General features: G+C 48.5%; 1 protein-coding gene and 1 long non-coding RNA gene across 8 annotated transcripts; one reads left to right on the top strand and one right to left on the bottom strand.

The window, feature by feature from the left end:
- Window positions 1-2,342: 2,342 nt before the first annotated feature.
- Window positions 2,343-21,141, top strand: LOC120657457 (protein TSS-like). 2 transcript variants are annotated; one of them, XM_039935764.1, is made up of 23 exons: window positions 2,343-2,787; window positions 3,044-3,105; window positions 4,139-4,231; window positions 4,325-4,397; window positions 4,481-4,750; window positions 4,888-4,952; window positions 5,103-5,234; window positions 5,316-5,357; window positions 5,487-6,020; window positions 6,106-6,266; window positions 6,512-7,010; window positions 7,391-7,453; window positions 7,533-7,634; window positions 7,845-8,162; window positions 8,267-8,359; window positions 8,442-8,543; window positions 8,648-8,752; window positions 17,348-17,481; window positions 17,627-17,810; window positions 17,999-18,130; window positions 18,246-18,358; window positions 18,633-18,714; window positions 18,800-21,141. In XM_039935764.1, exons 1-23 carry the CDS (start codon window positions 2,721-2,723, stop codon window positions 20,654-20,656), a joined length of 5,283 nt encoding a protein of 1,760 aa, XP_039791698.1. In that variant the 5' UTR covers window positions 2,343-2,720; the 3' UTR covers window positions 20,657-21,141. The 2 variants fall into 2 exon arrangements, with proteins under 2 accessions (XP_039791698.1, XP_039791697.1); XM_039935763.1 differs by having other exon boundaries at window positions 2,348-2,787; window positions 4,139-4,397.
- Window positions 9,360-17,306, bottom strand: LOC120657459. Of its 6 annotated transcripts, XR_005668190.1 has the most exons (8): window positions 16,620-17,306; window positions 16,419-16,478; window positions 10,826-11,001; window positions 10,503-10,577; window positions 10,275-10,369; window positions 10,070-10,178; window positions 9,773-9,936; window positions 9,360-9,668 (listed from the first exon to the last, which is right to left on the bottom strand). It is a non-coding gene; the product is annotated as an uncharacterized LOC120657459 (long non-coding RNA). The 6 variants fall into 6 exon arrangements; XR_005668188.1 differs by lacking the exon at window positions 16,419-16,478 and having other exon boundaries at window positions 9,773-9,974; XR_005668192.1 differs by lacking the exon at window positions 16,419-16,478 and having other exon boundaries at window positions 9,785-9,936; window positions 16,620-17,302.
- Window positions 21,142-21,268: the final 127 nt, after the last annotated feature.

Raw genomic sequence — 21,268 nt, 5'->3', positions numbered from 1 at the left:
TTTAGGTGAATCCTATTAATATTTGGTGTGTGAAATATTTATTATGCTTTGTGAACTGTTATATATGCAAAATTAGACGAAGTGCTGTAAATTTTTTAATTTTTCCTCACTGATTTTACAATTTCCGATCACCAACAACATTTTCCGGTCGGAAAACACCGAAATCCGGTCAGAAAACACCGAAATCCGGTCGGAAAATGTCAAAAATCGAAATTTGAATTTCAAATCGTTTTCCGATCAGAAAATCCGGAAAAAAACGGAAAACCGGTAATTTTCCGTTTCCGGAAACGTCCGGAAAACCATTTTCCGTCGGAAAAGTAAACCCTGCCCCCCCGCCCGCCCGCTTCCGCATCTCCCTATCGTGCGCGGCCAATCCCAACGCCCGCAACATTCCTTCATTGTCCCACTTCCTATCTGCTGCTGCTGCTCCTGGCTGGCTGGCTCGAGGCCCCGCGGCCACACATTTGTCACCGCGCCACCCGCCACGATTTTTTACGACACCGGGCGGTGAGAGACACGGGGTTTGGAGGGTGGCGTTGCAACAACTCGCTCGCAGTTTGCGACGCCGGCGAAGCCGGGGCCGTGCGGACGGTGCGCTCTAGAACTGAGCGTTTTCTGGCAAGTGGTGTGGGGACGACGAGCGCCGCGCCCGTGCTGGCCATTGGCATGTGAGCTGGGCACTGGGCAGTGGCGAGTCGGAAACGGCATTGCCTGTCGCCTTGTCTGTAAAAACTGCCCTTTTCTGCCTTCTGCCTGTAAGCTACGCTAAGATCAAGTATTATAGTTGGCTGTAAGCCGGCTAAATGATAAGGTGGAGGAGAGAAGAGAGGAGAGAGAGGATAAGTGGGTTGTAAGCTTACAGCCGGCTTGGGCACAAGAATCAAGAAAATCTGTGAGAGAGATAGGTGTGCAATGCATTAATTGTGAAGAGCTAACTATTATACAGGTGGGTTGAGAGAAAACTGTAAAGATCTTTACAGCCGGCTTGTTGACTGTATTATTAGTCTTGTTCTAATGGTTTTTGACTGTATTATTAGTCTTGTTCTAATGGCACCACTGCTCTCCTGGGGACACATTTGGAAGAATTGCAGTGCAAGAGCTTTTCGCCGGCCAAGTTTCCGTGTGTGGAGCAGAGGTGGTTCTTGCAGCTGAACAAAATGATGAAGAAGCGAGTTCCAACAAACGGGCCGAACCGTGGAAAAATGCAAACAAGGAAGCGCTAAAATAAAAAAGGCCCAAGACCGACAGCAAACTGGCGAAGGATTGGACGGGGAGACAACACAAACAACGGTTACCGAGAGAGAGGATAAAGGCTAGCGGTTCCGGCGCTATTCCAGAAAACAAATGGGCAGGCTTGTCGATCGACGCAGAGCCCGGCCCGGCATCGAGACGGGGAATATTGCTACATGCGTGCTCCGGCTTCCGACGACGCCACCACCACGCCACGAGGGATGGCAATGGGTACCCGAAACCCGAAACCCGAAATTCGATGGGTTTTTGCTCTATTAGGGTATGAGTTTGGGTCAATTTTTAGACTCGTGGGTTTATTAATGGGCACAAAATACTACCCGTTGGGTTTATGGGCATGGGTTTGTTCCTATAATACCCGAACCCGTGAACCCATGGGTTTTTTAAACCCAATCCAACATAGAGCAATGTCATTTTATTTCATGAGTTTATAACAAATTTAACATCCATTTTCCCTCAATTCATATTTTAGTGAACCCTTAAGTGGTAGTGAACATAGATTTTTTACTCATAATACGCGACAAATGATGTTTAGTTTGTTAGTGAACATAGACTTTTACTCATAATACGCTACAAATGATACTTACTATGTTAAATTTATTGATCATAAAAAAATTTGTATAGTAAAGTGTAGACCCGTGGGTACCCGCTAACCCGATGGGTTTGGATTTGGGTAAAATTTTAAATCCGTCACGGGTATGGGTTTTTTAATGAGTTCAAATATTTTTCATGGGTTTGGATTTGAGATGGCAAAACCCGATGGATTTAGACCCTTGCCATCCCTAGCCACGACGCTGCTCCGGCATGGTAGTAGCTCGCTCGCTTGCGGCTGGCCCTTCTCCCTCTCCTAGAGTCCTAGGCACGAGGCATCCGCTAATGTACTCTCTGTGCCTGGTACCGGCCGGGTGCGTAGCGTAGCGATCAGCGGAGGACACAGATGCGGGCATGCTGCGTGGGAGGCAGCGACAGAACAAAAGGAAGCGCTCTCTCTCTCTCTCTCCAGTCTCCACCAACCCCTGGCAGGCTGGCACGGCACCACACTGACATGATAAGGCTGCATCTCGCAGCAGTCAGTAGCGAGCAACGGGTGTGGTGGCCTTGGCGGGTTGGCGGGACGCGCGGGGGCAACCAATGGCCAGCGGCAGCCCCCTCATCCCGTCAGCCCCCCGCCTGCCTCCGCAATCTCCCTATCGCGCGCGGCCAATCACAGCGCCTGCACCATTCCTTCATAGCTTAGTCGTAGCTAGCTATACCTATATAACCCCATAAGCACCTTATCCTCTCTCTACCTCTCCACAGTCCTTCTCGTTCGCTCGCTATCTCTCTTCCCCATGCTAACAACCTTGCAGCCTCATCACTACAATGCCAAGCTAAGGACACTTTATTAGCCGTGTTCCTCCGGTGTTTGCAATTGTTTGCGAGAAGATTGCGAGTCTTGCAGCATAGAACTCCGTTAGCTTAGGGCGGCGGAGATGGCGCCCAAGGCCGGGAAGGCCAAGCCCAAGGGCAAGGGCGACAAGAAGAAGAAAGATGAAAAAGGTGCAGCAAACTATACTTGTCTAATTTATTATTGGTTGTTTTAATCGTGTCGCATGAAGAATGGTATTCGAAATTTCGAAATGGTCTCCCGGACCCAAAGTGAGAGAGAGGCAAATTGTTTCATTTAATTTTGTTTACAATTGTGACAAATTTGCTGATGGAGAGAAGTCATCTGCAAGTTGAATGATTTTTGTTTTGTGTGCGTCTGATAATGTTGATTCGATTGTGGGGAACTAATCCTTGCATATTGCTGCAGTGCTGCCCACCGTGCTGGACGTCATCGTCGAGACGCCGGACTACACGCAGCTCACGCTCAAGGTGAGTTGGCCTTATCCCTCTTCCTGCAAGAATTCTACTGCAGGGAACAAGGTTTTAAATAGCGGACTATAATAAATAGCGGCGTATTTTTTTCGAGGCTAAGAGGCTATAGCGGAGGCTATAGCTGGCTATGTCAAATAGCGGTTTACTATAAAATCATGAAAATACAAGTAATAGATGCACAAAATATAGTAATTAGTGAATTTCATAAACATAAATATATTTTTAGGGCTATGGAAACATTACTTAAGTTGATAGTACAACAAAATTCATACAATCAAATATTCAGTTGTCCAAAAGATCAAAAAAGTAGCACTGAACTAAGTATAAGGCTATAACGGTGCTAAAGCTACGCCATTTAGCGCAGCTATAGCGCAATTTAGCGCTCATAGCTGCCATAGCGGCATAAATACAAATAGCGTAGCGATGACTCTCTAAAAAGGCTATAGCGGAGCTATAGCGGGGCTATAGCCCACTATTTAAAACCATGGCAGGGAATCATAAGCGTATTGTTCAGAGAGTATATGCGCCCGTTCTGCAATACGTTCGTGTGTTTTGCTGCGGGGATATATATACATGACAATCTATCTTGAACGTTCTTTCTCTTGTTTCCACCCCAGTTTAGGTCGACAGCCCGTGACTGCAAATCTGCAATCATCAGTAAGCACACATGCATATGGAGTTCATTGGCATACTAACATTCTTCAGAATAAAGAACACATGCACAAGTGTCCAAAATGTGCTGAAAAGATATGTGTAGAGTGTTTGCTTGTTTCAGTACCTGACTGAAGAAGAATTAAGGCAGTTTCAATGTCAGACCGCTAGCCTTGGTAGATAAGCCTAATTTGAGAGGAACAAATTAAACTATGTCAAGTTCTTGTGTTTTTTAAAACTAACGCATTGCCCACTTAATCTGTACTGTACATGATAAAATATATTATATACATGCAAAGGGAAAAAACCATTCTTTGTTCGGTCCATTTTACTGCATTTCTATTTACTAATGAAAAGCATTGCCGGTTGCCGTCTGAAGGGCATATCAACGGACAGGATTCTCGACATCCGCAAGCTCCTGGCCGTCCACGTGGACACCTGCCACCTCACCAGCTACTCTCTGTCCCACGAGGTAAAGCCCTCGGGCCCAAGCCCATCCCTAGCGGCTCAAATCCGCCTCGAGATTCACGAAGCTGACTGTCGCGTTCGTTTCTCCACGCGCAAGGTCCGTGGGGCCCAGCTCAAGGACACGGTGGAAGTCGCCTCCCTCAAGCCCTGCCACCTCAGCATTGTCGAAGGTGAGCCGCAGATACCCGACTCTTCGAGGGCCAAAATGCAAAATTCGAGCAACATCTGATCCCCACCTCGCCGTCATACGCAGAGGACTACACGGAGGAGCTCGCCGTCGCGCACGTGCGGCGGCTGCTCGACATTGTCGCCTGCACCACCGCATTTGGCGCGAAGAAGCCCGACCAGAAGCCCGCTTCCTCCAATGCGGCAGCAGCCGCGGCCGAGGCTGCCAAGCCCGAGTCGCCCGGGAAGGCGGCGCCCGGCGGCGGAGGAGGCGGTGAGGAGCCCATGTACCCGCCGCCGAAGCTGAGGCAATTTTACGACTTCTTCACCTTCTCGCACCTCACGCCGCCTCTGCATTGTGAGTACCGTGCCACTCGTTCGATGCACCTTTTGCTTTTGTTTTGGAGCACATTTGATTTTATTCAGAGTTGAGTAGGCTCGAGTCGCATATAGTACTTCTTTTCCGTTCTCTGAATCGAATGGGATCGGATGCAGATATTCGGAGATCGACGCGTCCATTCGTTGATGACAAGAGAGAGGATGACTTCTTCCAGATCGATGTGCGTTCGCTACATAAAATTTAGGGATCATGGAGTTAATTTTAAAATAATTTGATTGTATATTTTTGGGGTTTTGCACTACTTTTCCAAGGAACCACACTAGGCTAAGTGGCTAACTTTGAATCTATTTACTTGACTTCCATTGTGCAGGTAAGAGTTTGCAATGGGAAACCAGTGACGATTGTGGCATCCCAAGCAGGATTCTACCCTGCAGGAAAGCGTGCACTCATCAGCCGCTCCCTTGTTGGACTGCTGCAGCAGACAAGCCGTCCATTTGATGGAGTAACAAACATTAAATCTTATATGACCTGGTTGTTTACGGATGTCTGCTTATTGACATGAAAATGTATTTACAATTGGCAGGCTTACAAGGCTCTGATGAAGGCATTTGTCGAGCACAACAAGGTGGGATTTATTTTTATGTATTGAATATATGTGTGGTTATTGTTTTTGCATTAACTCAATGTTCGCGAAATGGTCACTGCCGTTAATCCCGAGACTGAACTTCACATTTTTTACTGCATTTTCATTCAGTTTGGAAATCTTCCTTATGGGTTCCGATCAAACACCTGGGTGGTTCCTCCTGTTGTAGCCGATTCACCATCAGTGTTCCCACCTCTTCCAACTGAAGATGAAACTTGGGGTGGCAATGGTGGTGGTCAAGGAAGAGATGGAAAGCATGACCATAGACCATGGGTGAAAGAATTTGCCATCCTTGCTGCAATGCCTTGCAAAACAGCTGAGGAGAGGCAAGTCAGAGACAGAAAAGCTTTCATACTCCACAGTTTATTCGTAGATGTTGCTGTCCTCAAAGCTGTTGCATCCATTCAACAACTGATTTCCAACCATACAAGTTCACACGAAACAGCAAATGGCACCACAGATCCACTCTTGCACACAGAGCAAGTTGGTGATATGAAAATAGTGATCACAAAGGACAAAGCAGACGCAAGTTCCAAGTTAGATGTTAAGTTGGATGGAAGTCAGGCTCCAGGGATGTCTTCTGATGAGCTTGCTCAGAGGAACTTGTTGAAAGGCATCACTGCTGACGAGAGTGCAACAGTACATGTAAGAGTTCCCTAGGCACAACCTTTTATATTTCTACTTCCATTCACATTTTGTCAAGTACTGAAGTTATGGTATTGGTTTACAGGACACTGCTACTCTTGGTGTGGTCATTGTAAAGCATTGTGGGTATACAGCTGTTGCCCAAGTTCCAGTGCATACTGATTTGACAAGTACTTCTCTAGCACAGCAGGACATCCACATTGAAGACCAGCCTGAAGGAGGTAGCCATGCTCTTAATGTCAATAGGTTAGTTTTTGGAACTTTGATGTGACGTACACATATATTGTTATGCTTTATTGGACAATTCTTAACCGTTACATATATGTCCATTTGATTGATCTTAATAATTTACATAATCTCTGTTTGTGTGGCTTTTCCTTTCTTTCTTTCGTTTTGGCATACATAGCTGTCAACTCTTAACATATTTCATCTTGTGTCCTGTTATACTTTTTAGATAAGACTAATGTGATAACCACCTTTCCCTGAATCAGTTTAAGGATGCTGCTTCATAAATCATGTGCCCAGTCATCTGGAGGAGTTCAGCGATTGCAGAGCTTTGATCCTCAAGACAACGAGACTACTCAAAATTTTGTCCGGAAGATACTGACAGACAGCTTGCAAAAGCTTGAAAGTGAGGCTCCAATGGTAACAAGACCGATCAGATGGGAACTTGGCGCTTGCTGGGTACAACATCTACAAAGCCAGGCTTCTGAGAAGATAGAGACTAAAAAAAGTGACGAGACTAAGGATGTTCCTACAGTAAAGGGCCTGGGTAAACAATTTGGTCAGTTAAAGGAGATAAAAAAGAAGACAGATGACAAGAGTGGAAAAGGTTCATATGCAAAAGAAAACAGTTCACCTAATACAGATAATACACATACTGACAACACTACCAGTGCAAAGGAGGATAAAGAGGATGTTCTTCAGGGACTGCTTCCAGAAGCAGCTTTCCAAAGGCTAAAGGAATCTGAAACTGGACTTCATGCTAAGGTTTCTCCTTTGTCATTTTGGCTTTTGAAGTTTCTTAAACCTTTTTTTGGGGTAATTAGCCAATTTTACATCACATAGATGTCCAAATGAAAATTGACTTTAGGTCGCAAGTGGCCTTGCTGTTACTCAATTGTCACTACATTTTCTTTGTCCATCAATTTTACTGCTAAGCCCCTCAGTGTAAACTGTATAGTACAGTTTATCATGTTGGTAATTTCACCTGTGGACTATGGTAAAGAATTAGCCCATCTAGTGATTTTGTGTTACTGCAGGGACCAAAATGGTAGGGTACTTAGATCAGCAGGGCTTATGCCCATCAACATGCTCCTCCCATTCTTTATTGTTGCATTATGCCTTTCTGATGATGCTTCTATGTGCAGTCACTGGACGAATTGATTGAAATGGCACACAAGTATTATGATGATGTTGCCCTGCCAAAATTGGTAACATATATATCTTGCAGCAATCAAAAACGTGTTTTGAGTTACACTGTAACCTGTTGTCATCCTTCTGTGTTATCAGGTAGCAGACTTTGGTTCACTTGAGCTTTCCCCTGTTGATGGACGGACAATGACAGATTTTATGCACACTAGGGGCCTTCAGATGCGGTCACTGGGACGAGTGGTACGTACTATTTTTTTTGAAACTTAAACCCGGCAGAGATTGCCGAACTTGTATTAATTAATAGAGAAGAGTAGTGGTACGTACTATGATTATGTTCAAGATTTGTTCTTGAGTCACAGTAAAAAAGAACATTAATTCATTCAAACAAATAAGATAATAAGGAACTTCTCATACGTTACTCATATGTTATTTTATTTTGCCATGTTTCAGGTTGAACTTTCTGATAAGCTCCCACACATACAATCCTTGTGTATACATGAGATGGTAGTTCGAGCATTTAAGCACATACTTCGGGCTGTTATTGCAGCTGTTGATGACATAAATGACATGGCTGACTCCGTTGCATCATGTTTAAACATTTTGCTGGGACCATTCCCAGAAGAAAACAATGGCAATTGTGGTGAGGATCATAATCTCAGGAAAAGGTGGTTGGAGGTCTTTCTAATAAAGAGATTTGGATGGAAGTGGAAAGATGAATATTTCCTTGATCTAAGAAAATATGCCATTCTACGTGGTCTCTGCCATAAGGTAACCTTTGTGCTGTAGTTTTATATTCCATTGTGGTTCAACATTTTTACATTATACTTGTTCACTCCGGAACCATGATTTGGATAATAACTCTTGCAATTTAGGTAGGACTTGAGTTAGTAACCAAAGATTATGACATGGATATGCCGCATCCATTCAGAAAGTCGGATATTATAAGTGTCGTTCCTATCTACAAGGTAACCTTTTAATTTCTAAAAAAGAGTATAAGAAACTCTTGGTGAATTCATGGACAAAAACCATTTGTTCTAATATCTGCAGCATGTCGCATGCTCATCGGCTGATGGCCGCACCCTGCTGGAGTCATCCAAGACTTTTCTAGATAAAGGAAAACTTGAGGATGCTGTTAACTATGGCACAAAGGTATACAGCCTTTGTCTTACTATTGCATCCATGTGATGAATTCTTTAGTGATACTTCATTAGGTTTCCTTCATACCAATCTGCACATTTTTGTTGACCATGCAGGCTCTTGCAAAACTTGTTGCTGTTTGTGGCCCATATCACCGAATGACCGCAGGAGCATACAGCCTTCTTGCAGTAGTGCTTTATCATACTGGCGATTTCAACCAGGTAGTCTTTTTAGGACTTCACTGTTAGTTTTCTCTAGTAGTATCCAATGTTCTGCAATATTGGTCAATTTTTGTTATAGAAGAATTATGATGTTTGCAGATACTGTTGGTCCTGAAATTTCCTCTGAACCCTAGACATGTTACTGCGTTTTAATTTGGAATCATATTTTGGAATGGAAACACTTAAACAGGATAATCAAATAGAGTTTTAATTTGTAGCTTGTAAGTTTCTCTACTTTAGTCAATGCAATAAGGTTACTTTTCTGAGTTACCCGGAGCAGACATGCCCTTGTCAGGTGTTTAGTTATTTACTAGGTTCATGCCGTTGCTACGGGCGCACGGGCAGTAAAAAAAATTCTAGTGCACGATACATAATACTTGATTAGAAAAATCTAAAATAAGGATCAAACATGAGCCAAAAAAATATACGCAATCCATCATTGTTTTACAACTACGTGTCATGGTTTATTATATCAAGCTTTACTACAATAGAGCCAACTAAGAACTATAAATCAGATACTACCCTATCAAATAGATGCATAAATACTTCTATACCGGCAGCGATAATCTGGAATTATTTCCAAACAAAGTTATGAGTTCCGTACAAATTAAACTCAATACTCCAGAACTTGAATTTATATTCATGTAGATTAAGGTTGAAGCAAATGAATACGGCAAATCAGTCAGGTGTCTGGGTTACAGGCAATATTAGCATATCGAGCTGTACAATGTTAGGGCCATATGAGAACTTTATATCAGATATCAAGTTATCATACTAATGCAGAAATACTCCTATATCGGCAGGGATTAGCTGGACTTCATCCCAATCTAAGTCGTGTGTTCCATAAGAATTAAACTAAGCCGCCTGAAGAATGTGTTCATCACGATCCAAATTCTTGAGTTCCTAAAGTTAAGCCCTGCAACAATTGAACAAATATATTAACTATGACAATAAAATAGCCTATCAAAGATTTGTTCGAACTTCAAAATACATAAACATAAAGCAAGTGTAGCAAAGTACCTGATCACTCACCACATTTCGTGTGAACGTGAGCATTTTATTTAACATTAAAGATCTTCTTCCTTCATACACGTGCATATACATCTTCCTATTAAGCCTCACACCGCTTTTTGTTCCTTCCTCCTCTGCTCATTGGTCATGGTTGCAGCCCTAATTCTCCCCCTCTGCAGTTCAAATTGACCCGTGCTTACATTATCAAAACCTACAATAGTAATTTAGTGCAGTGGACAGTGGTAGAAAGAAATCAGAATGATCAGGTGCACGAACTTAGTGTTAATTGATGATCTTAGTATATACCTGCAGCAGTGCTGTCCAGAACCTTTGCTTAGAGGAGCACTACAACGTTTCTTACCCGCAGGTCTATCGCAAGAATAGAATTGTCACATCGTACCAGGTCATTCCAATACTTGATGGTTCAACGGCATGATGAAAACAAGAACATAATTGTTAAGGAACAGAGGGGAATGTGTGATTGAAAGCACAATCTCAGCAGGTATCTAACCTGGTAGAAATCAGCGTAGGATAGGGTGGGGAACTGCTCCTTGACGGGTCGAGCAGCCTGAAGGCAATGTCGAGACCGTCGTTGGCTCTGTGTGCCTGCTTGGTACACAAATAAATTAGGTGATGTCTGTAGCCTATTAGGTGATGGTACACAAATAAATTAAAGCAACCACATCCATCTCAAGTGCTGTTTTGCACAGTGCACTTTAGAACCAGGCTAGAGGCATACCTTGACGTAAGCCACGGGAGTAAAATTTCCTCAGGAGTTTGCCTAGTGGTTGTGTGGAAGCTGTTGAAGATATGTCTGCAATGGAAAATATGCAGCGGTCAAACACCTATGAAGACACAAAATCTGGAACGGAATATCATTAACCACGTGAAATGGAATCAGCGAATCACAAGTTTTTTTTTCCTACAACAAAGACAACATCCAATTGAATCACAAGTTCAAAGCGACACCATGCTCACAAGAGTTATATCTGATCAAGTATGATCATTATTATAAACTTCTTTCCTCTAAAATGCAGTTTTGAACGTGACAGACACACACACCTGAGAGATGCTTGACTGTGGGAGTGCAGGTGATGGGTGCAGCCTGATGTTCAGCTGCTGGACAGTCAGGATGCTTCTTGTTTCTTTTGATCCTTCTATCATCAGGCTTCAAAAAACAGTCAGAATAGTAGCACTCTTTTGCGTAAGCCCCTCGGTATCGTCAGCAAGATGGAAACCTGCAAAACACACGGACCACCAGCAAAACCAAAACCGTAAACAATAGCAAATTATAAACTAAATGACACGGCACTATTAGAGCGTGGTACTGGTACCAATTCCCAGATTTGAATCAGAAAAAGAAGTGCATTTGTTTAGAGAACCCTTCAGGGGGTGCATCAGTTCAGAGAACTGAAGTCTGAGCTATTTATAACAGTTATGCAAACTCTGGAGTTTGTTGATGCTTGCCTGTGTTCAGTAATATTTCACAAAAGCTATATCTTACTTGTATTCAGTAATTATCATTGTATAACATAATAGATTTACATTCATGAGCAGCTAAGAATTGTTGAGAAACCAGGCTTGATGCCTATTGGAGAGAGAATTGTTGCTCTATTCCTCCAAACCCTAGAAGGGTGGGTATATATAGACCTATACATGGGCCTCTATACACACGGGCTCAATATACTCCAACACCCCCCACAGTCTGAACTACCGGCGCAGCGGTGTTCAAGACTGGACAACAAGAAAGCCAACACCCCCCGCAGTCTGAACAACCGACGCAGCGGTGTTCAAGACTGGACAAGAAGCGAGTACAAGTAGAGTACAAAGGGCAAATACCCCCCGCAGCCACAACTAGCCACCGGCTACGTTGAGGCTGGATCGAAACTCCGAGAAGGTCGAGGAGGGCAGTCCCTTGGTGAAGATGTCAGCAAACTGGGAGGTAGTCGGGACATGGAGTACCCGAACATCGCCGATTGCGACTCTGTCGTGCACGAAGTGTAGGTCGATCTCCACGTGCTTCGTCCGCTGATGCTGGACGGGGTTGGTGGAGAGATACACGGCGCTGACGTTGTCGCAGTAGACGAGCGTACTCTTGGCGAGCGGGCTGTGGAGCTCCGCCAAGAGCTATCGTAGCCAGGACGCCTCCGCCACGCCGTTAGCGACAGCCCGGTACTCCGCCTCGGCACTGGAGCGGGAGACAACCGGCTGCCGCTTGGACGACCAGGAGACCAGGTAGACGGCGTAGCCGGAGGTGGAGCGACGAGTGTCCGGGCAGCCAGCCCAGTCGGCGTCGGTGTAGACCACCAGCTCTGCTGAGGAGCGGTGAAGCACCAGGCCGAGGTCCACAGTGCCACGGACGTAGCGGAGGAGACGCTTCAGCGCAGCAAGGTGTGACTCCCGGGGATCGTGCATATGGAGACAGACCTGCTGAACAGCGTAGGTGAGGTCCGGCCTGGTGAAGGTGAGGTACTGCAAAGCGCCGGCCAGACTCCGGTAGGCAGTAGGATCAGCCACCGGATCACCCAGATCAGCAGACAGCTTCGCCTGAGTGTCGACAGGAGCGGAGCAGGGCTTGGAATCAGTCATCCCAGCCCGCTCCAGAATATCGAGGGCGTACTGCCGCTGGTGAAGGAGAAGACCAGACGGCGAGGCTCAACAGTGACGCCCAAGAAGTGGTGGAGCTGACCGAGATCCTTCATAGCGAACTCCTGCTACAGAGAGGAGATGACACTCTGAAGCAACTGCTGACTGGAGGCTGTGAGCACAATGTCATCGACATATAGCAGCAGATATGCAGTCTCATCCCCACGGCGGTAGATGAAGAGAGACGTGTCAGACTTGACCTCGGTGAACCCCAGTGTTAGCAAGAACGTGGCGAACCGAGAGTACCAAGCCCGTGGAGCCTGCTTCAGTCCATAGAGAGACTTGTTGAGCCGGCAGACCATATCCGGACGACTCGAGTCCACAAATCCCGCAGGCTGAGAGCAGTAGACAGTCTCTGACAATGTGCCGTGAAGAAACACATTCTTCACGTCCAGCTGGTGCACAGGCCAAGCGTGCGAGAGAGCAAGCGAGAGGACCGTGCGCACCGTAGCAAGCTTCACGACCGGGCTGAAGGCCTCATCATAGTCCACACCAGGCCGCTGAGTGAACCCCCGGAGAACCCAGCGAGCCTTGTAACGCTCCAGTGTGCCGTCAACCCGACGCTTGTGCGTCCAGATCCACTTGCCAGTCACCACATTGCAACCAGACGGACGCGGCATGAGGTCCCACGTCTGGTTGGCAAGAAGAGCCGCGTACTCCTCTTCCATCGCGCGACACCAGTGAGGATCCGCCAAGGCGTCGCGGACAGAGGAGGGTACCGGATAGACCTGCGGCTCTCCCTCGGTGGCGGAGAGAGTCGCGGCCTGGGACGCCATCCGCCGAGTCACCATGGGATGGATATGCCGAGGATCCCGATGGATGACCGGCGGGTGGTACACCTCCGGCCCGTCTCGAGAGGGAGCCGGAGGAGGCGACGGCTCCGGTGTCAGCGTCGCAGGAGCCTCCGGAGCAGGAGGTGGCACCGGTGTCGACGCCGAACGACGCCGGTGCACCTGCACCGGCTGAGCGTACCGCTGCGGCGCCGGTGCACCTGCACCGGCTGAGCGTACCGCTCAGGAGCAGGGGAAGGCACCGGGGCCGCGCGTGGCGCAGTGGGAGACACCAGGTCCGCGGCGGCACGACCGGAGGTCTGGGTGCCGCGCGTGGCGCGACCGCGGGCACCGGGGTAGCGCTCGGCGCAGCAGGGATCACCGGAAGTGGTGTCGGTGCGCCGGGAAAACCTGCAGGAAAATGACAGACAGGTAATGGTGGCTGAACCACCGGGTCAGTCGGAAACAGAGACGCCAGCTCGGGATCAGACGAAGGTGTGGAGGAGGTGGAGTAGGGGAAATCCGACTCGTCGAAGACGACGTGTCGGGAGATCAGAACGCGGCAAGTGGTGAGGTCAAAGCATCGGTACCCCTTGTGGTCAGGGGAGTACCCGAGGAACACGCAACGAGTCGAGTGGGGCGCCAGCTTGTGAGAAGCGGTGGCGGAGGTGTTAGGGTAACACGCACACCCGAAGACCCGAAGGTGGTCGTAGCGAGGAGGGGTACCGAAAAGAGCGTGGTGTGGAGTGGGAGCAGGAGAAGTAGTGGACGGAAGGCGGTTGAGCAGGTAGGTGGCGGTGTGGAGGCTCTTAACCCAGAAGCGCGGGGGGAGAGAAGCCTGGATCAGAAGGGTGCGCATGACGTCGTTCGTCGTGCTAATCTTCCGCTCAGCCTTGCCGTTCTGAGGAGAGGTATACGGACAAGACATACACAGCTGAACACCCCGAGACAGGAAGAAAGACCGGGAGGTGGAGTTATCGAACTCCTGCCCGTTGTCGCACTGGACGACCTTAACGGTGAGGCCGAACTGAGTGGACATCCAGGCAAAGAAGTGGAGGGTGGGGAAGGTCTCAGAGTAGTGCGAGAAGTCGTCGACCACCACCAGATAGTACTTGTAGCCAGAGAGGCTAAGTACAGGGGGAGGTCCACAGGTCACAGTAAACAAGGTCGAATGCATGCGTCGCATGCGAAGAAGAGGAAAAAGAAAGTCGAACATGACGACCGAGCTGGCACGCATGGCAGAGGGGCTGAGTAGGAGCCCTAGTACCAGGAACATCGGTACTACGACCGAGCTGTGCCAGAACGTCGCGGCCAGGGTGACCAAGACGACGGTGCCAAGTGGTGGAAGGCGGCGTCGCGGCAGACCAAGACGGCCAGGGTGAAGAGGAAGACGAGAGTGGTGCAGCGGAAGAAGGAAGGCGAAGGGTGTAAAGGGGCCCCGTGCTGTCACACCGGAGTAGTGGACGCCGGGAGGCCGAATCCTTTACAGTGAGGCCAGAAGAATCAAACTCGATGGAACAAGAATTGTCAGCTGTAAACTGACGAATGGAAAGAAGGTTATGAATCATCTGAGGAGCAACAAGGACATTGGGAAGACGAAAAGAGCCAGGAGCAGAACCCACGGCGGTGACAGGAAGGCAAGATCCGTCACCAACCATGATGGAAGAAGGACAAGAGGGGTGTGGGGGTCGGACAGAAGAGAGGATACCGGCATGTGGGGTGGTGTGGAAGGAGGCACCCGAGTCGGCGATCCACTCGGTGCTGACCGGCGGCGTCCGCCCCATGGTGCTGAAAGACTACGCGAACAGGGGAGCAGCTCCGGCAGTTGCAGCACCGGCGAACGGCGCGGCCGCGGGGGGCATCCCGAACGCAGGCCACGCGGCGGCGAGGGAGGCAGTGGCCCGCGCGGAGTCCCTGGGCGCGACGGCCTGCGCGGCGTGCGCGGCGGCGAGGGTGGCGGCGGCCTGCGCGGTGTGCGCGGCGGGCGCGACGGCCCGAGCCTGCGCGGTGGGCGCGATGGCGGCCTGCGCGGCGAGGGAGGCGGCAGCGGCGGCGGCGCGGGCCGTGGATCCAGCGGCAGGGGCAGGCCCAGCTCGCAGCACAGCAGCCGCAGGGGTTGCCAGGTCTGCGCCGCGCCACGCCCCAGTGGATCCGCCCAGGACGGCTGGAGGAGCGCCAGAGGTCAGCAAGGCAGCGCCAGAGGCGCGCCAGGGCAGAGAGGCGGCGCGCTGGGCAGCAGCAAGGGCGCTCTGGGCGGCGGCCGTAGCTGCGGCAGCCTCGGCCGTGGGCCGCTGCGTCCCAGGCTGCAGCTGCAGCGCCTGCGAGGCAGTGCCCTGCTGCAGGGGAGGTGCCTGCGCGGCAGCGCTAGGCTGCAGGAGAGGGGCGCTCCCCTCCGCGCCGAGGGGAGGTGCCTGCGCGGCGGCGCTCGGCTGCAGGAGAGGGGCCTGGGCGGCGGCGCTCCCCCCCCCCACGCCGGCACCCCCGACGGCGGCAGCAGCAGCTGCCGGATCCGGCAGCGGCTGTGAGGCGACGAGGGCGACGGCGCGGCTCCCGGCACCCGCGCCCGCTGCTGCAGCGCCGGCGGCGGCGGGCTGCAGGACGGCAGCGGGCCGGATCTGCGGCCAGGAAGTCGCTGCGGTCCAGGCAGGGGAGGCGGCGGCGCCAGCAGAGCTCGGCGCGACAGCAGAGGAAGGTGAGGGAAGGGGAGGGAAGGAGGAAGGGGAGAGGAGGGACGGCGCCGGGAGGGGCGGCTCCGGCGGCCGGCCATGCCAGCCAGCGGCGGCGGCTGGGAAGGGTGGAGGAGAGGAAAAAAAAGAATTTAGGCTGATACCATATTGGAGAGAGAATTGTTGCTCTATTCCTCCAAACCCTAGAAGGGTGGGTATATATAGACCTATACATGGGCCTCTAGATGGGCCTCTATACACACGGTCTCAATATACTCCAGCAATGCCAAACAAAATCCAACATACACATACTACTACCCCAATATTCAGTTATCACTTTAGTTTTCTTGGTGGAAAACATGCAAGTCTAAAAAGCATCATTCTGCTAAAAAAAACATCAACTCTATCAGAAGATTTGTTAGTTTTAACAGATTTTTTATCAACAAGGCTTAGTGTAGTTGTTTATGTTCTATTAAACAGATGCAGGAAACAGGTCAGCTATAAAGCTGCTTTATACAATTTTCTGAGTTACTAATTTGAAGCAGATTGGAAATTATTTGTGTTCATGAGCACCTGAACTTTTTGATAGAAGCAGGAGGCCGAACAAAATCATTCAGTTATCAATTTAGTTACCTGGCAGAACCGCAGATGTAGAAAGTTGAGATGAATCTTTACAGCAAAAGTAAAAATGATGTAGCAGACTACAGCTTGCATATAGACATTGACCCTCAATTAGACTCCTGGAATGAAGTGGATGGGAAAACAGATACTGACCTACTGCGCACTCCTGGGAGGAAGCGGGGATCCATGTGAGGAAGGGCTGGGCAAGGGCGAGGAAGGGATCAGTGTCCTTGAGGGGAGCCGGCGGACGGACCGCCGGGCACGGAGCAGATCGGCGGCCGGGCAAGGAGCGGAGCGGATCGGTGGCCGAGGACGTGCGGCCGGGCACGCGATCGGCGGCGGCAAGGAGCGGATCGACGGCAGAGGACGTGCGGCCGGGCACGGCGCGGATCGGCAGCCGGGGATGGGCCGGCGCGGATCGCCGGCCTGGGATGGAGCGGCAAGCGGGGAGCGAGCGGCGGGCGGGGAGGGAGGGAGACTGGGAGAGGGACGGTGCGGTGTTGGGAAGATGGGATTGCGGGAGGGGGGGCGTGCGGGGGAGCGTCGGGGCGAGCCGCGGCGGTGAGGGCCGGCGGCGAGGGATGCGCGGCTGCGGGGCGGGGCGGGCGAAGGAGAGGAGCGGGGGAGCGCGGGATACGGAGATGGGCGAGGAGGGCGGCGAGCGTCGGGAACCGTCGAGAGGCGTGGGCGAGGTGGGATGTGTGCGAGCTGGGAGTGCGGGGTCCGGATGCGCGGACGGGAGACGAAGAACGAAGGAAGAGAGGGAGGACGAAAAAAAGTGACGCTTAGCCTCTTTTTAGTAGATAGTAGAGAGAAGATATATTGTTCTATCCCATTTCGTGAAGGCTTTAACTTTATCAATGTGATGCTCTTTCAACCAGGCAACCATCTATCAACAGAAGGCTTTAGATATTAATGAGAGGGAACTTGGACTTGACCACCCAGATACAATGAAAAGCTATGGAGATCTTGCTGTTTTCTACTATCGCCTGCAACATACAGAACTGGCCCTAAAGTAAGTTGATGGTGTCGTGTACTTAAGCTTACATAATAGCTGGTGGGTGGGATTGTAGTTCTGTGTTTTTTCACTTACGTATGGTGTCGGTTTCATTTTCCATTTTTAGTTTCAACTAATTTATGTACCGGTTGTTGCATTTCAGATATGTGAATCGTGCCCTATATCTTTTGCACCTCACATGTGGCCCTTCTCATCCTAACACTGCTGCAACTTACATCAATGTCGCGATGATGGAAGAAGGGTTGGGTAATGTCCATGTTGCACTCCGTTACCTGCACGAAGCTCTAAAATGTAACCAACGTCTGCTTGGCGCTGATCACATACAGGTGGGCAGCTCAACCTCCTCCAATTCAGTGCCAGTGTGCCACTATGTATTGTGCTCTTATGCATACACACTCTATTTATATTGCACATAAGCTCTGATGTGTTCTTTCTAAAAATTTAGAGCAAACTTCCATGATTTAAACAAAGCCTTGCACTAAAAGGTCATCTTATGCCTCTGTTTTAATGACAGACTGCAGCTAGTTATCATGCTATTGCTATTGCTTTGTCTTTAATGGAAGCATACTCGTTGAGTGTCCAACATGAAAAGACTACTTTAAGAATACTTCAAGCGAAGCTTGGATCAGAAGATCTTCGAACCCAGGTAAGAAGAAAAAATTACTTCCTGATTATGTAATCTTCCACGTATCCATCAATACCAGTCAATGATTTGCCTTTCTTGCTGCAACAAGGTAACCTAATAACCATGTATTCCACAGGATGCTGCTGCTTGGTTGGAATACTTCGAGTCTAAGGCATTAGAGCAACAGGAAGCAGCACGTAATGGTACTCCAAAGCCTGATGCTTCAATAGCAAGCAGAGGACATCTGAGGTAGATCTCGCTATTGATTGTGTACAACAAGTATTTTTATTGGAGAGGCTGCAAAAGCGTGGAGTAGTTTTGTATTTGCAAAGGAACAATTAATCTTATAAATGTCAACATTGATTTTATAAGAGATAGCTTGTTCTAAACTGATGGATATTTCCTTTATCTTGATACTGTCAGAGGCATGCATAAACAAGAGAAAATACCTCTGTATTTATGGAATGGTGTGCTTAGTATATCATTTGCTGCTTAACTGTTGATCATCCTTTTTCTTTGTCAGTGTATCAGATCTATTGGATTATATCAATCCGGATGATGAGCTCAAGGCTAAGGAAATGCAAAAGAAACAAGCCCGTGCTAAGGTATCTTCAGGGTCTTCCATTGAGAGCATATTTGCATTTATATTCCTCCAATGTCATTCTCATACATTTGCATTATGAATCACAGATCAAAGGCCGCACTGGGCAAAACCCATCTGACCTGGTTGATGACGAAGATCAAAGGAGCCCTCCACCTAACAATGATAATTTAGTAACTGAGAAGGAAGACTTTGAAGTTAAAGAGAATGGAACCTTTGTTGAGCATGTGAAAGTGAAAGACGAAATACCAAGTGATACTACAGTCCACATAACTCAAGATGATTTTATTGAAGAGTACACATTTGATGAGGGGTGGCAAGCAGCTGTTCCAAAAGGACGATCCATAGGGAGCCGCAAAACAGGTTCAGGCACAAGGAAGCCAAATCTGACGAAACTCAATACTAATGCATTTCACAGCGAGAATGGAAGATACAAAGGAAGGGTTCCATCCAATTTCTCCCCTCGAGTTTCACCAAATGAGACTGCAGCTCCTGTTGCGTCTAGTCCTCTTGCAAAGAAATTAGCGAAGAATTCAAGCTTCAATTCCAAAGCAGTTAGCCCTGCAATCTTATCAAGCAGTGGTGAGAATTCTTCCAATCCCAACTCCAAGCCAGCAAGCCCTGCAATTACTGCAGCTACTGCCAAGGTGATACCATCCACAGCACCAACTGCCAGTCAAACTGTAAGGAAGTCACTTTCATACAAGGAAGTGGCAATAGCTGCACCAGGAGCTCTTGTCAAAGCATTGAGTGAGGTACATACAGAAGAAAAGGATACAGTTGACCAAGGTGCAAGTGTTGAGAGTACTAAGCCTCCAAAAGAAAGCAATGGTCACCCTTGTGGAGAGAAAGATGGAGCAACAGAAGTGTCGCAAAAGGGTGATACTTCCCAAGTATCAAAATCAATAGATGGAGGTAAATCTAAGCATGATGTTTTGGCTGGTTCAAATCAACCAGAGACAGAACATAAAAAGACCACAGATGCAGCAAAGATATCTGTAGCGGAAAAGACCACAGATCTTGCTTCCTCAGTCACATCATCTGCAACACAAACTGAGGCTGATGTTCCAAATGTGGAAGCACAAACTGTAATAGAGGCAAACGATTCTTCCTCTAATGATGATGAAAGAGATGCAGGAGAGGATACACCAGAACAACTGTCAAGTGGAGGGGAAAATGAGAAATCTTCACCGTCAGAGAGTGAAAAGAAAGAGACAACTAGTAAACTTTCTGCTGCGGCGGCTCCATTCAATCCATCCACCGTACCAGCTTTTGGTTCAATGGCTGTACCAGGTTTTAGAGAACATGGAGGACTATTGCCATCACCTGCTAATGTACCCCCTATGTTGTCAATCCCTCACCGTAAGCACCCTCACCAATCTGCAACAGCAAGGGTCCCTTATGGTCCGCGTCTCGGTGGAGGTTACAACAGATCGGGGCACCGGGGACCTCGTAACAAGCCTGTGTTGCCAAGTGGTGAAGCACCTACAGAAACAAATACATCTGCCCCCAGAGTTATGAACCCTAACGCTCCAGAGTTTGTACCAGGCCAATCTCGGAGTCCTAGTGGACATCCAGCATCTCCAAATGGTCCTTTAACATCACCAGGTGGTATTCCATCTTCCCCACAGGACCTTCCTTCCTCTCCAGATAGTACTTTAGAATCACCGGCAACTGCATCCCCACAAGTTTCTGAATGTAGCCAGACCAATCCTGAAGGAAATGATGCATCTAACGGAATCAATGTTGAGGCTGGGGGTGAAACGCAGACCACAGACGACACAAGCCAATATGGAGAAGTGGAGCCTGAGCAGACCGTAGCCCCTGAAGTTGCAGAAGCAGTGCCAGCGAAAGATGTTACTGAAGAGTTAATTACAACCGGGCAACCCAAATCCTGGGCTGACTACAGCGATGGAGAGGTAGAGGCTGTTGAGGTTGCAGGCTGAGGAGAAAGAAACAACATTCTCAGATAGCCAGCTAAGTCTGAAATTTTATTCTTAAACAGACGAGCCTTCTCAATAAAGCATACTAATGCAATCCGAGATGCTGCCATTTTGGATAGATAGTTAATTGTCTTTTTTTACCCATTTCATGGTTGCTAGTATCTGCAGAATGGTTCTGCAGTTCTTCTAGTGGCATTCCATGATCTTTGGAACTTGGGATTTTGAAGATTTTCCAGAACGTCCGTCGGGGTGCCCTTGTTTCATCCTGTTTTTTTTGCTGCGAAGAATCTTGGGGAGAACAACTCGGAAGTGTCAATAAAAGGGATACCAAGAGAGATACGTCGTTAACATTTTGCCGTTTCCACAACTTGCCCATAAATTTTGTTTCCCTTTGTGAATGTACCGTGACTTGACATCTTAATAGTTATTTTTTTATATTTTTTTTTTTAGACGGACAGGCAAAAACGCCCTGCCCCATTCCATTGAAATGAAGCAACATGAGACATGTTCAGATCAGGTTTTACATAGAAAGCAAAGGGGAAAAACCTGAATCTTGCCTACAGCAAGTTCAGCCCCAAACAGACCGAGAAACCCCAAACAACAGCAACGTAGTTC

The sequence above is a fragment of the Panicum virgatum genome, chromosome 1N (genome assembly GCF_016808335.1).
Source record: "Panicum virgatum strain AP13 chromosome 1N, P.virgatum_v5, whole genome shotgun sequence".
NCBI classification, from domain to species: Eukaryota; Viridiplantae; Streptophyta; class Magnoliopsida; order Poales; family Poaceae; genus Panicum; species Panicum virgatum.
This window is presented reverse-complemented; position numbering and strand designations above follow the sequence as displayed.